At 48.2% G+C, this 14,269-nt stretch overlaps 1 protein-coding gene across 2 annotated transcripts in view; it reads right to left on the bottom strand.

The window, feature by feature from the left end:
* Positions 1-14,269, bottom strand: part of PCSK5 (proprotein convertase subtilisin/kexin type 5) — a 457,179-nt gene that overhangs the window by 39,200 nt on the left and 403,710 nt on the right. The window contains exons 25-28 of one of the 2 annotated variants that reach the window (XM_047829573.1): positions 9,866-9,908; positions 7,173-7,309; positions 5,868-6,068; positions 1,847-1,924 (exon numbers count right to left, since the gene is read on the bottom strand). In XM_047829573.1, the coding sequence (XP_047685529.1) occupies positions 1,847-1,924; positions 5,868-6,068; positions 7,173-7,309; positions 9,866-9,908 (459 nt within the window). The remainder of the gene's footprint in view (positions 1-1,846; positions 1,925-5,867; positions 6,069-7,172; positions 7,310-9,865; positions 9,909-14,269) is intronic. The other variant, XM_047829574.1, reaches the window with a different exon arrangement.

The following is a 14,269-nucleotide window of genomic DNA, read 5'->3' on the forward strand; positions in this document are numbered from 1 at the left end:
CCATAGAAGGAAGGAAATCCTGTCACTTGGAACAAATGGATGAATGAACCTTGAGCATTATGCTAAATGAAATATGTCAGAGAGAGAGAGAAACACTGTATGATCTCACTTATACGTGGAATCTAGAAAGGAGCCAAACTCCTAGAGTACATTGGTGGTTTCCAGCAGCAGGAGTGCAGCTGGGGAGAAGGGGTGAAGGGGACCAAAGGCACAAACTTGTGGTTATAAGATGAATTCGTTCTGGGGATGTCATGTGCGGCATGGTGACTATGGCTAGTCCTGCACTGTGCACATGAAAGCTGCTAAGAGACTAGGTTTTCACACACACACACACACACACACACACACACACAGGAAAGGTAACAATGGACGTGGTAGATGTATTAACCTCATTGTGGTAACCATTTTGCAGCGCATACGTATATCAAAGCATCACATCATACGTGGTAAGCCTGCATAGGGTTGTATGTCAGTTAGATTTCAATAAAACAGAAAAAAAGATACTTAATGGCCGAGGGCAGTTCTTGAAACATAATAGCGAAAAAAGCTTTTTCAGACAGCATCGGAACCTTTAATATTATTATGTCTAGATCAGGGGTTGAATTCCCCCCCCCCCCCACGAGTTGAATTTTTGATTTTATTGTTTTTATACTATTTTTTTAATTTGCAAAGATACGAGTTTTAAAGAACTTTCCCGCTGTTTTGTAAGCTAGAATGTATCTATCTACACATACGTATGTATTTATAATTACAACTATCTCACATTTGGGCAGGTTGTCATAGGCTTGAATACATTTCTGTAATGTCAGGAAATGGCCACGAGAGGGTGCTCTATACACACAGTTAACAGCACTTAACTGTGGGCAACCAAGCGTCATTCCCAGACACTGCTCTTTTGTATCAAAGGTTAGTGACTTAATCACAAGTAAATTTTGACCTTGATTGTAGTTTTTCTTTTTTTTTTTTTTCACTCAAGAAATTCTGGACTGGACAAGACCTCAAAGAAAAAAAAAATCTCCTTGACCAGGGAAATGCTGTGGTCTGTCCTTGAGAAATGAGTATAGCTAAGCCATATAAAACAGAAGTTTTATTTGCTTTTTTAATTTTTAAATAAGCAACATTCACAAAGTTTAAAAAAAAAAAGCAAAGAGAGGCAGAGGGAATCCCGAGCAGACCCCACACTGCCAGCACAGAACCCGACATGGGGCTCGATCTCGAGAACTGTGAGATCATGACCTGAGCCGAAACCAAAGCTGGGACGCTTAAACGACTGAGCCACCCAGTCGCCCCTCCGTCCACCCTTTTTATGCAAACTATTCACACTCTTTATCACATTCTTTGATAATACTATATTTTGGGGACCATTCTCTATCGGTACATGAAGAACCCCCTCATTCTTGTTTATGCCTCGACAGTATTCCATTGCACGGGTGAATCATAGTTCATTTTTCCAATTGGTAACCGCTGGTGACCATGTGGTTTTTTCCCAGTCCCTGCTATTTCAAATCATACCACGGTGACTGGGAAGGCAAAAGGTGCTTTTTTTCTTCAGCCCATTCTTACAGATTTGCAAGGACAGGGGCTTCTCTTGATAGCGTCCCCCAGACAGAGCCACTCAGCACATCAGGAACACCCTTATGTGTTCCAGAATACTCTCCTGCTGAGTTTCCTCCCCGTCGTTGGCCTTTGAGCGCCTACGTTGTGGTCACCACCTCTTTCTGGTTTTTGTCTTGTGACTTCTGCACCCCCATCTGCTCGTGGTAGCCCAGCGTCTTGGGTTGGTTTCTAAATCACAGAGGCTCCTTGCTTCATTGTGATTGTTGTCCCCTCCCTATTTCCCTGTTACCTCTTTTGATTGGAAACTTCCGCCGTCGTTTCTGTGGCCAGGTCTTCACCAAAGATGGGTTTGCAGTGGGTGCAGGTTCTTTTTTATTTAAAAAAAAAAAAAAAAGTTTTTTTTTTTTAAATACAAAAAAGTCCTGCCCATCATCTCCCCACCCAGAAATGCCTGCGGCATCTACTGTAGCACGTAGATGTCCCGTCTTTACCTTGAACGTGTGAGTATAATTACGTATGTTTGCGTAATCATTTACATCTGTGGCTATGATACTGACTCTCCATTTTATATTTAATAGTATAACTGTTATAGGCATTTCCATTGAAATTCTTTGAACACACTATTTTTAAAGGTTTGTGCGTTTGCACGAACCATAAGTCACTTAATTTTTTTCTTTCGTGACATGTTTAGATTACCCGGTCCCTCCCCCCTCTTTTTTTGGTTCTAAATACAGCTGTCATTGACCTCCGTATACACCTTATTAGTTAAGTCCGGACCCTGCTTGGCTCTTAGACGTCCCAAGCTGAGCATTATTTGGTACCTTCTTTCTGGGACTGTTTTTCCCAGACCTGTATTACTCTTTAGGGCTCCAAAGTTACTTGCTTTCATGACGTAGGAAGACTGTTTAGATAGTGAACTAGTATTTCCTGCGTTAAGACCAGAATCAGGTTACAGCGTTGGATGGTAGTTTAACTTTTATTGTGTCATAGTCCGTCCTGGGAGCTCTATGTGTGTTCTCATTTAATTCTCAAAATGAACTTGCCTGAGGTAGTTCCACGTTCTTATTTTATTTCATTTATATGCTTTACTTTTTTTCTTAAAGTTTACTTATTTTTGGGGGGGGGGTGGAGGGCATGGAGAGGAGGAGAGTATGAGTAGGGGAGGGACAGAGAGAGAGAAACCCACGCAGGCTCCTCGCTGTCAGCTAAGAGCCCGACGTGGGGCTCGATCCCATGAACCGAAAGATCATGACCCTCACTTCTAAGTGAGACAACTATATATACCTAGAAAGTCCTTCTAAAAGTTAGATTTTCGGGGCATCTTGAAAGTTCTCTACAACTGAGTTACAGGTAGGCGACGTACCTCCACGCTATTGAGATTTATTTTTTACGTATGGCTCTCAGTGTTTACGACTGACTGTGGGATTCAGGCGTCCTCGGGGCATCGGAATTAAGATCCAAAGACAGGCCAGTGAGAAATTGTTAGGATGTGGTCAAAGATAAAAAGTTAATTCACTGTGTCTGTGCTTTGTAGATTAAACCATCATCAGAAGATGTAATTAGAGCCTGCTACAAACACGGTTTTAATCGATGATGGAATTAGGTGGGTAGGGGAAATGTGCAGGAATTACTCTTAGGACTTTCCGGCACTCCCAGGGGGAAAACCGCCGAAGAAAATCCGAATGATTTAACAGTAATAGAATAAGCTGTTTCCATTCCCAACAATGGTTTCAGGAAACCAACCGAAGCCGTGGCCTGCCACGCCTGAATGTTTGCCCCAGTGGTAGGTCTGTGATGCCTGAGTCACTGGTCAAGCCATCGGCAGCCTATTTAATGTCGGTTCTGCTGCTGCTGTGGTAGGGACGCTGAACTAAGTGGTCTCCACGATACATCAGTAACTGGGACGGGGGATCTGGTGCCGATCTCTACTTTTGTGCGAGGGATTCTTGGCAGGAAGAACAGAGTTGAGTGGCCATCTTTGGCCATTACTTAGTCTCGGCTGGAGGATTTGCCAGGCACGGTCCCGCGTGTAGGGAGATCTCCATCCTTGGCCTAGGGTAGGAAGTATTTCCACCGGCTGCGTCATGAACAAAGAATGATGGCCTCCCACCGTGGCCACTCTCGTTGTGAGTGGCCACCTTATGAAAAGAGGAGTTCCGTGAACTCCGGTTGAATTTTTATTGCACGGGGTCTTCTCCAACACGTGCTGGCATAGACAGCGCAGGCAGTCGTAGTCTTTGGATGCAAATGCGATCTCACCATTGCTGCGGAAGTCGTGCGGGTGAAGGCACGTTAGTCCCGTTTTCTTTTCCCTGCCTGGATCTGAGCTGTGTTTCAAACGGCGACGGCACCTGGCTGATACCACCTAGGCAGCTGTATTCTTTTACGGCCGGTCTGTAATTTGCCCGGGCTCCCTCAGGAGTCGACCCCGGATGACTGCAATCTGCTTTGCATCATCTTTAAGGGGTGGCTAATTAGTGGCTGTTTTCTGGAACCCTCTGCTCTCCGATTACACTCTCAACTTTGTTTTTTTGAGAGTTAGACGTCAGGGGGAAAGATTGTTGGCATTGGCTCAAGTGCTCCCGGGTCTCGATGGGGTACATTTCCCACTTCCTGTCCACTCCAGTGGGATCTAAACCATGCTGGGGAAGCGGAGCTATAGCCGCACCTTGCTCTGAAAAGACGCGTCTTTTTTCCCCCTCTGTTAACAGTCTGCCTGTCTTCTTTCCTAGATCCTAGAGAAGGGCAGCCATGCCATTGACTTGACTGCTTTGGTCCAGCCATGAGAAACATTTTCATCTGCTTCCCCGATCCCTTAGTAGTGCTAACTCCCCAAATGGACTAATGCCTTCCTGTCTTCAAAAACACTATATTTTTGATAGTAGAAAATGCAGAGGGGTGGGTGTGGTGCTCCGACGGAGGGGAAGAGTCCAGGCCTGATTTCTGCTTGCGAAGCGCGTAGTCCGGTTGAAAGGGACATGTAATCATTTGGGGAATCAAGTCTGCTCTGACTCTTGGCTCCCTGGACCTTTTCATCATCTGGATGCCAGATAAAATACAGATGTTCTGAGCTAGAAACACAGCACCAGACTATTTTCCTCTTGGCTCGCGCTGCCTCTTAAATGCCTGAATGCCAGACAAACTCGTTTTCAGCGTTTTTGGTCCAGCTATAATTCACGGAAGATATCCCAATCTGGATTGAATGATTTTCTTCCCGGCTACGTCTCTGAAATTGGCCCGTGTTCTCCGGGGCCTTTGGCTGCTGGGTTTGTGATGATCTCCGGGCTGCTTTTCCTTTCAGTCACATTGGTGACACTGTCATGGTGGACAGTGGCCCTGGATGTCCCTCCTCTGGAACCCAGCAAGAGCCTTTCTCCGGCCCCGGATCGATCCCTCTCCCCGGCCCTTAGAAGACTCGTCCTCGGCGGACCTCCCTTCGGCCCCCATGGCTTCTGCACCGAAATGACCTTTGCAACAAATCCTCGCCTTGAAATCAAACGGAGAGCGTCTCTGCATAGAATGTGAGTCAGATTTTTTTTTTTTTCCCAGCCGGATGAGGGCTTTGTTTTTTAACCACCACAGACACCGAGAGGTCATCGAAGTTTGCAGCTACCTTGCAAGGAAGCCCGTGGCGGAGGCTCCAGGGTGAGGAGGCCGGTTCCGAGGACGCGGGCAGGAATGAACACACACAGGCCTTCGCTGTTGGATCACAAGCTCCCGCACTCCCGCATCTTTCCTCCTGCCCCCATGAAGATGCCCACTTTCCCCATCTGCAACCGGAGCGCGGTGGGGTGGGGGGCTTTGAAAAGGCAAGCTTGAATGATGGTAAGTTCTGATCAAGCGGCCGGAAGGATCAGCTGACCCAGCTTTAGCTCCGGTACTTGCGAGAGGTTCTTCCTTGTCCAACCGAAGACGCCCACCCTTACCGGCTGTTGCCCTTTACCGTGACCAGGAGATACACGAACGTGACAGAAGCCACTCTGAAATCTTGGAGACAGTGGTCGCTGGGCGATTGCCCTACACGACTCTCTTACGAGCTCCGACGTCCCCTCCGCGGGGATAGAAACCCGGTGGCCACGCCACCCGTGAGCCGCCCTCTGGGTTTCCCTCCAGGACAGATGCCCACCCACCATAGCCTCCTCCCCTCTCCCCGCCGGGAGCATCAGAGCCCGCGGGAGTGGCCCAGACTGGACGCCCACTCCCAGCTTTTGTTCCCTGCATCTCTGGGACATCCCGAAGGCGAGGGTTAAAGAGGGAGGGAGGCAGAGAAGGCGGCCAGGCACCTGCTTTCTCTCTCGGGAGGCACATACCGTTCCAGAATTCGCCTTCCACCGGGGTCCGGGCGGGACCCACACACGTCCCCTGCCGCAGCTGCAGTCCTTCTCGGCACGTGCGACACTGCTGGTGGCCAAAGCCAGTGCAGGTTTCACAGGCCCGGTGGCAGGGCTCACATTCTCCCGTCTCTGGGTCGCCGTAGAAGCCGGGGCCACATTTGTGCACACACGTGCCGCCTGCGTGAGAACGCAGAGAGGGAGGCTGAAGGTGGGTCCCTGGCTGGCTTGGCTTGGTGCTCTGTGCAAGGCCAAGTTCCAAACAGGCCGAGGGGCGTCTCGGGAACACTTTTGTTGGAGTTTGTTTGTAAACTTCTTTAAAAAAATTTTTTTAAATGCTTGTTTAGTTTTGAAAGAGACAGAGAGACAGAGACAGAGATGACATGAGCGGAGGAGGGGCAGAGAGAGAGGGAGACCCAGAATCCGAAGCAGGCTCCAGGCTCCGAGCTGTCAGCACAGAGCCCGACGCGGGGCTCGAACTCACCAACTGCGATATTATGACCTGAGCCGAAGTCGGACGCTTCACTGAGCCACCCAGGCGCCCCACCTTTTCCTTTTAAACTTTTGTGGTTTTTTTTTTTTTTTTAGTTTTTTTAATGTGTATTTATTTTTGAGTTCGTTTTTTTAAGAAACCAAGCTGGCGTAAGCTTATTTCAACCAAGGAACGGGTCTTAAATCCAACATTTAAAGTCCGCCTTTAGCGGGGAATTTAAATTGGTTATTAGCTCAAGGGGTTAAGAGCCTAGTCAATTCTCAGGGCCCTGAACAAATAAAATAGTGTCCATATAGAACCACTGGAGATCTGGGTGGGCTGTCTGCCCCTCTCTCTCTCTCCCACAAACCTTCGAGAGCACTGGACCATTAGTTCTTGGACTGCAAGACTCGTAGTGTATTTCTTTCCTAACCATCCAGAACTGACCAGAGGATCTTGTTTACCTGTTACAGTGCTTAGGAAGAGTCATGGTTCTGGATATTTCAGGTGACTCCTCTCAAGGCCTTTATCTTCGGTGTTCCTGCCCACCCCCCCCCCCCCCCCCCCCGCCCCTTTCACTCTCGTTTCCATCAGCTCGGAGATGTTTGCAATTAATTAGTGAAATAGGAACTCCGCTACAGTAATAGAAGCAGAAAGAAGTAGTCTGGGCTAATGCTTATTCTGAAACCAAATTACAGTCCGTCCCCGGACGAGAGGCGCAAGACCCAGACCGATCAGGCGGGTGCTCTCCTTTCCGGGTGAGGCCCCGGAGCCTTTGTTCTTCCTCTGCACCCTGCCGTTGTCACACTTACCCAGGAGAAAGAAGCCCTCTTCACACGAGTAGCACTCCTGCTGGTCACAGTTGCTGCAGTTCGTGTCACACGGTTTACATTCAGATCCTTCGCCGTAGGTCCTCTCGGGACACGTTTTATGACAGTGGTGCTGAAACCTACGGGGAGGAGATGGGGTTTCTTCCGTGAGCTACGTTGGCGTATTTCTCTTAACCACCAGAATTCAATGTCCTCACATATGTACGCTCATCGTGTTTTAATAGGTATAGATATGTGGGTTTCAAGGGCAAAAACCTTCTCTTGGTCTATGTGCTCAACAAACAAGGTTGATCTGGACCCTGAGGACCCTTCACGAAGGCAGCTGTGAAGAGGCTGGGGCGAAGGAAAGCAGCACCGAGATATATTTATGGGCTACTGATTATGCATTTACGACTCGTGTATTTATTTATTTTGAATTCTTCTAATATTAATGTATTTTTCAGAGAGGGAGGCAGAGCGCAAGTTGGGGAGGGACAGAGAAAGAGGGAGACAACAGAATTTGAAGCAGGCTCCAGGCTCCGAGCCGTCAGCACAGAGCCCGACGCGGGGCGCGAACTCACGGACCGCGAGATCGTGACCTGAGCCGAAGTCGGACGCTCAACCGACCGAGCCACCCAGGCGCCCCGAGACATACCATCTTAGACGTACAGATTCGAATTGGAGAACTTTGGGAGTGGTTGTAATCTGCGTTTCATTAAACTCGGTGGTCTGTGTCTCGTGTTAGCCAGAGGATGATTAAGAACTAATAAAAAGTAACTGGCTTCATTCTGGACTTTCTGACTTCTGTCAAGGACAAGGTCGCCAGGCAGACGTTTGGAAACAGCTCAGTGTAGAGTTCAAGTGGCTTACCAAAATGTCTGCCACGAGATCAGTAAGGGTGAAGTGTCTTAGCTGTCATGTGTTTATATTGTTATGCCTAGTGTCCGTTTTCATGCTATGGTAGAATGTTGTATTTCAGACTCCACTGAATTACAGGGTCATCTGAAGGGGGAGCAGAATCAAGTTGGCCTTTGCCCGTTGATGAATTTCACAGCATTGACAAGATACCAGAGGAAAGCTTTGCATCTCTTCGTTAATAATGTCAATCATACAGGGTGTCACTCATTACAGCCAGTTCCTAGCCATTCTAAAGGGTTATAAGCGCGTGTTTCTGGAAAGAAACACCTCACGTTTCACTCTCAGTGATACGGGGCGTTTTCCTGTGGTGTATTTGTTTCTCAAAGGAGGTTACGAAGCCTTCTCGTTGTTGGCCAGCAGTGAGCTGGAGCGCCTGGCAGGGCTGGCCCCGAGGATGACCAGAATGCTGTCAGGTGACAGAGGAGGTCAAGGCGTGTGCTCCCGTGTCAACACGAGGAAGGGTGCAGTTAAGCCGGAGGGGTGCAGAGAAAAGGAACAAAGAAGAACAAAGTGGGAACGCCTGCTTCTGCGCGGCCACTATCTGAGAGTCTAAGTTCTCCTTCTTTGGTTCTTCAAGGAACATTCTGGGCTCCTCACCATGTGACCTCACCAAGGAGTGCTTGCATCTCAGCTGTTCGTCTCCGCCTGAGGCGGTGTGTGGCGGGCCACGTGCTGGGTAAAGGCCAACCATGAATGTGCTGACAGATTGCTTTCTGCTCATTTACTGTCATCAGCTTAGGTAACGACAAGGCGGACTGATTATTTTCGCTGGGTTTCAGCTTGTCGGGTTCCCCTTTCCCTCCCAAGCGCCACACCCCTTTCAGCATCTTCTCACCCAGTACCACACCTCGGGCCTCTCGAATGTGATGGAGGCACAAGGCAGCGTGGTGACGGGAGGCACCAGCCCACTAAAGCCGAGGTGACCCAAACCCGGACCCCCCCCCCCCCCCCCCGCCCACTGGCTTGTGGGGCCACATGAGGGAACCGAGAGCCTCTCGGAGATTCAGTTTTCTCTTCTGGAGAATAATGTCAATCCCGTGTCCCTGGCAACATTCACGGAAAGGTGAAAAGAAGTACTGGGTGGGAATTTCTCACCCCCCCCCCCCCAGTTCTTAGCATGACAGGAAGGAACCAGGCATCTTATACATCATCCAGGCCTTCCTTTCCTTCTCCTCTGCCTTCTTAGCTTTTCTTCCAAGACAGGAGCCCATGTGCCCTGGGAGGCAGACTAGAATAGGAATGGAAGGTGACGTTGAGACATGCCATCTTTGATTTGTAGGTTTGAATTGGAGAACTTTGGGAGTGGTTGTTAATCTGTGTTGCATTTAATCTGGTGGTCTTGTGTCTCTCGTTACCCAGAAAATGGCTAAGAGCTACCCACGTACCTGGCTTCCTCCCCGACTTCCTGACTCTCGTTAAGCACAAGGTCTCCGTGCAGACATTTGGGAATAGCTTGCTTGGGGGTCAGGTCTGTTATGAAGGTTTGTCCGTGAACAGCAAGGTCTGAATCCTGGTAACCCATGGCAAGATTCCTAGACACCAGTGTCAGGTTGGGTGACTTCCAGGACCAAGAAAAAGAGGGCCTCCTTTTGAGTCAAGAAAACAGCTGGGCTCTTATTGCTAAATCCAAGAATCGTTCATTAATAGCCTGACGGGGCAGAGTTGCTTCAGGCCGCAGGGCCTCTCTGCTTTAATCACTGGATTTAGGATTAAGTCAGTAATGCTTAAACTGCAGAGAAGTTAGTGCCATGAAAACAGAAAAGAACAGCCGGACTCACATGTAATACCCCGTACCGCATGATGCACAGGTTCCTGGATCACCTGGAAGACAATGAGAATAAAGAGACATCATAATTATCAAGAGTCCATCATTTGGAGAAATGGGCTTTGGAAAAGTTGTGGCTTGAGACAGGCTTTTGAGATAGGTTTGTGACGTGGACTGTCCAGAAATGATATTTGAACAGATTACACTTTTTATTTTATTTTTTAATGTTTTTTATTTATTTTTGAGAGAGAGAGAGAGGGAGACGCAGAATCCGAAGCAGGCTCCAGGTTCGGAGCCGTCGGCACGGAGCCTGAATTGGGGCTCGAACTCGTAAACCGCGAGATCATGACCTGAGCCGAAGTCGGACGCTGAACCGACGGAGCCACCCGGGCGCCCCCAGGTTACGCCGTTGTTAGTTAGTAACACGGTGGATGCACTGATTTGTCTTAATCAAAGCTAGGAAAATCAGAGTTCTCATAAATAGCTGGCCCTGCTTTGCAAGGAAGTGTAGTCCCAAGCTGCTAGGTTTTCAAAGTGCAGATTAAGACCCATCTCCATCAAACACCCCCTGGCCTCTACCGAGGGGAGGGCCTCAAGCGTGTCCACACGCGCACGTTTGGAAGGGGCCGCGAGGTTCCATCCCTCGAATGATAGGTTTTCCATGAGTTACCCCAAATGCCTGCCAATGTCAGGGAGCGTCATCTGGGAGACTCCTTTGAAATCTGGACAATTATTTTTTTTCCAATACAGTATCCACTTTGTGTTCCGCACTTCACGACCCTCTTGAAGAAACTGTCCTGTTCTCATTAGGTACAATGATTCCATGTGTTCCTGTTGGCTCCGAGAAGGGACCCTCTCCTGCAGCTTTCAGGGGACTTAATGAGAGAGAAAGGACTTTGAGAGTCACTAAGTCAGTCTGTCTCCCTTCCTCTTAACCCTCCCGGAAAGACGCCAATTCCCAGATCCCATCATGAAGGGCGTTCTGTGATTTCCGCTGGCCCGCTATGCCTGTGACCAACAGGTTCCCGTGACACCCCGGTTCTGCTCTTTTTCCTTCTAGTCGGAGGTGGAAGACGATTGCTCCTTTTCAGAAGATTCCTTTTGGTACGTGAAGATTGTATGTCACCTTTAATTGGATCTTAAACAAAACTATGTCCTTTGAACTTTGTGCACGGCTCTCCTTCCTAATGTACTCCAGGCTCTATTTCGGTGTTCACAAAGTCTGCCTCTTGGCGGTAGGGCCTTGCTTGAACCTATAGCCAAGCGTTCCCCTTGAATCCTCCCAGGGATGTTTCAAGACAATACTACTGTATATTACACACTATATGTCTAATGCATTGCACCAAGAGTTATCGTGGAAAACTTTCTTTTTTTAAATTTCATTTATTTATTTTGAGAGAGAGAGCGTCTGCAAGCGAGCGTGGGAGGGGCAGAGAGAGAGAGAGAGAGAGAGAGAGAGAGAGAGAGAATCCCAAGCAGGCCCCACACTGTCAGAGCAGAGCCCGATACAGGGCTCGAACTCACGAACTGTGAGATCATGACCCGTGCTGACACCAAGAGTCGGACGCCCAACTGACTGAGCCGCCCGGGGGCCCCTGTTGTGGCAAAATTTCTGTCAGAGGCTCTGCCCCTTCACCAGGGATTGCCAGAACCTTGTGGAAATAGCCTAGTGATGATGCAGGACACAGGGCACCGGCCTGGGAACTGGGCTATCTGTTTCTAGTTCGAAGTTTTAACCCTGGCTTCACTGCCTTGTGAACGTGCATAAACGGCGCAAAAGTCAAAAATTCTGATGCTGAGTCTAGCAGGGGTTGGCAATCTGTGGCCCACTCTGGGGCCGAATTCAGCCACGTCCCTTCCATAAGGAAGGATTGAACAAGAGTCAAGACAGCCAAGGACGTAGCCAGACCCTTCGGCAGGAGGCTGGGATTTGCTCTCGGTGAGGAAATGGGTTTTTTTTCCCCCTCCGTTATACAGAGACATGGTCTGTTATAGGGCAACCCGGGCAGGGCAGTGAAATGAACCATAAACCAGGCTAATTAAGGGACATAAGGAATCTCAGAGGTGCCACGACAAAGCAAAGCTCGCTGAAATTCTTAGAATTCTTGCCGGCGGGGAGGGGGGCTTCATGCTTTCCGCAATCCATTGTTTGGGGATCTGAAACCCTTTGAAGGGGGTGGGAGGGCCCCAGCGAACACTAGTGGCTCCCCTGGGTAAGTTTGTTTCCTGCTACGGATCTATGTTTGCATCTGTATTCTTTTCAGTTCTGGTGCTAAATAAGCTGCTACTTCTCAGCTCACAGTTGGGCAGCTTACTTTTTCCTGCCTGTCCCCGATGAACATATTTGACTCTGACAGTTTTGCTAATTTGGCAAGGGCTGGGGAAATTCTAATCCTGTTCTCTAATGTTCTGGCCATCCCTCCCATCTAGGAATTTAATGAGTTTGCTCTCTGCTCCTTTAAGCAGGTCACTGATGAAAATGTTAAACAGAACCAAGCCTCAGAAATGTGCATACCAATGTAATCTTGAGTCCAGGGACCTTTCCAGCCCAGATGCACAGTGAATGTGGTACCTTCACAGTAGTTTGCATAAATGAATAATGCATAGAAGAGGAAGTATGTCTTATAACAGCTTATGAATGCCCATTAGTCTTTCTCATTATTACCGGTTATTCTGAAGAATAAGGATTATTAAAAAAAAAATTTTCCACCCCCGAAGATCCACAAGTCAGACATAAACTAAATGGATTTAGCTTGACCACTGAGAGGCAGCTGTTATGGGATTAAGGAAAGGTAACAATCCCAAACCTAGAAGTTGACTCTAAGTCAAGTTGGCATTTGGATGGTGAGGAGGGTTGGCTTAAGGACAAAGATGAATTTTCCTGGCTTCGCGTGTTGTATGCATGCGTGTGTATGGGGGGGGGGGGTGGGGGCGGAAAAGTCTAAACAGTCTAGAATTGTGCACTGTCTCGGAAGGTGGTATCCAGAGTAGGATGTTTACTTAGCTCTGGTTCCTTGGTATTGTCAGACTTTTGAGCTGCGAGAACATAGTCTGGGTGGAAATGGGGCACGTTCAGTCAGAATTCAGAGAGAGTGTCACACATTTGGAAAAAAGCCTTCAGAAACAGTTACTGGCTTCCAGCTGCTCACATCCCCACCAAGGAGAATGTGTGAGCAGAAGCCTTGTCAGGCTGGGGATACAGCCTGCCTTTCTCGAGAAAACCCATTTTTATGGTCTCCTTTTTATGGGCCGGGGGGGGGGTGGGGGCAGGACCACAGTGTCCCCTCTGTCTGGAGAGTTCTGGGTGATCCTCCGCGTCACCTTCCATGTTTTCCTTAGTTTCATCGGTGCTGGGTCTCGTGCAAACTCAGTCTTCTCGTGGGGATATTGACGGCTGCTGTCAACGTCTCCTTCAGGGGTCAACTTACATCCTCCGCCATGTTATTTTGTTCTCAGGAATACCTATACCCTCACCATCGAATATGGATGGATCAGGGCCGTGTTAGTAGTTATGGACACCTCACTTACAAAATGTATTGGAAAGAGGTATTTTAAACTTCAAATGGAACTGAATGTTAACAACGGGGAGAGGAAGGGAATTTTTTATGGGTTACATAAACGGAGTCCTATAATTAAAGATACATAGAAGCCAAAATGACTCGAATTTGCCTTTTCTAAATTAATTCTTCTTGTAGGGTTAGTTTTCATTTGAAGGGGACAAGCGACCCGTCGTTTTTCAAAGAGCAGCCCTTTAGCATATAACATCTAGGTATGCCACAGCTAGCCATGCATCAGGTACATTGTTGAGGCAGAATTGCCTCTCTGCAAAACTGTGAGGTTTTGCAGTTAATGTCAGGATGGTCTTTCTCTCAGGATTCACTTGCGGGCTTCTAGGACTTTGATCCGTAGCTCGTGGTAGCCCAGGCCTTCCTCTACACGGCCTATTGAAACTGATCTGTTCTATAGTCCTTTGCTACACAGACCCTCCTAGCTACTGCCCGGGATGATAGAGTAATGGGCATGTGAAACTTGTGCTCTCGGGAAGCTCCTAGGTTCTCATCTGCTTCCATTCCTCGTCAGGTATCCTAGACTCATAAGGCTCCTTTTGCTTTGACCTCTTAGGCCACCTCTGTAGATGTCCAGAAGGCAGCACCCACCTTATTGCAATTGAACCTACCCTGTATGCTTGCTTTTCCCAGATGATTTCAACCTTTTGGCTCAATTACCTTCCCAGTTCCACTCACCTGTATTCTAGGCTCGACCAAACTTGGGGCTCTGTTCACCTCCCCAGTGCCTCCCCCAATGCGTGTGTGTGTGTGTGTGTGTGAATTATTTATACGTTCTAGTGCATGAATGCTTTCCATCTTGAAGAAGGTACGCTAACATAGAAAATTTAATAACAAAATGATTAGAAATA

The sequence above is a fragment of the Prionailurus viverrinus genome, chromosome D4 (genome assembly GCF_022837055.1).
Source record: "Prionailurus viverrinus isolate Anna chromosome D4, UM_Priviv_1.0, whole genome shotgun sequence".
Taxonomy (NCBI): Eukaryota; Metazoa; Chordata; class Mammalia; order Carnivora; family Felidae; genus Prionailurus; species Prionailurus viverrinus.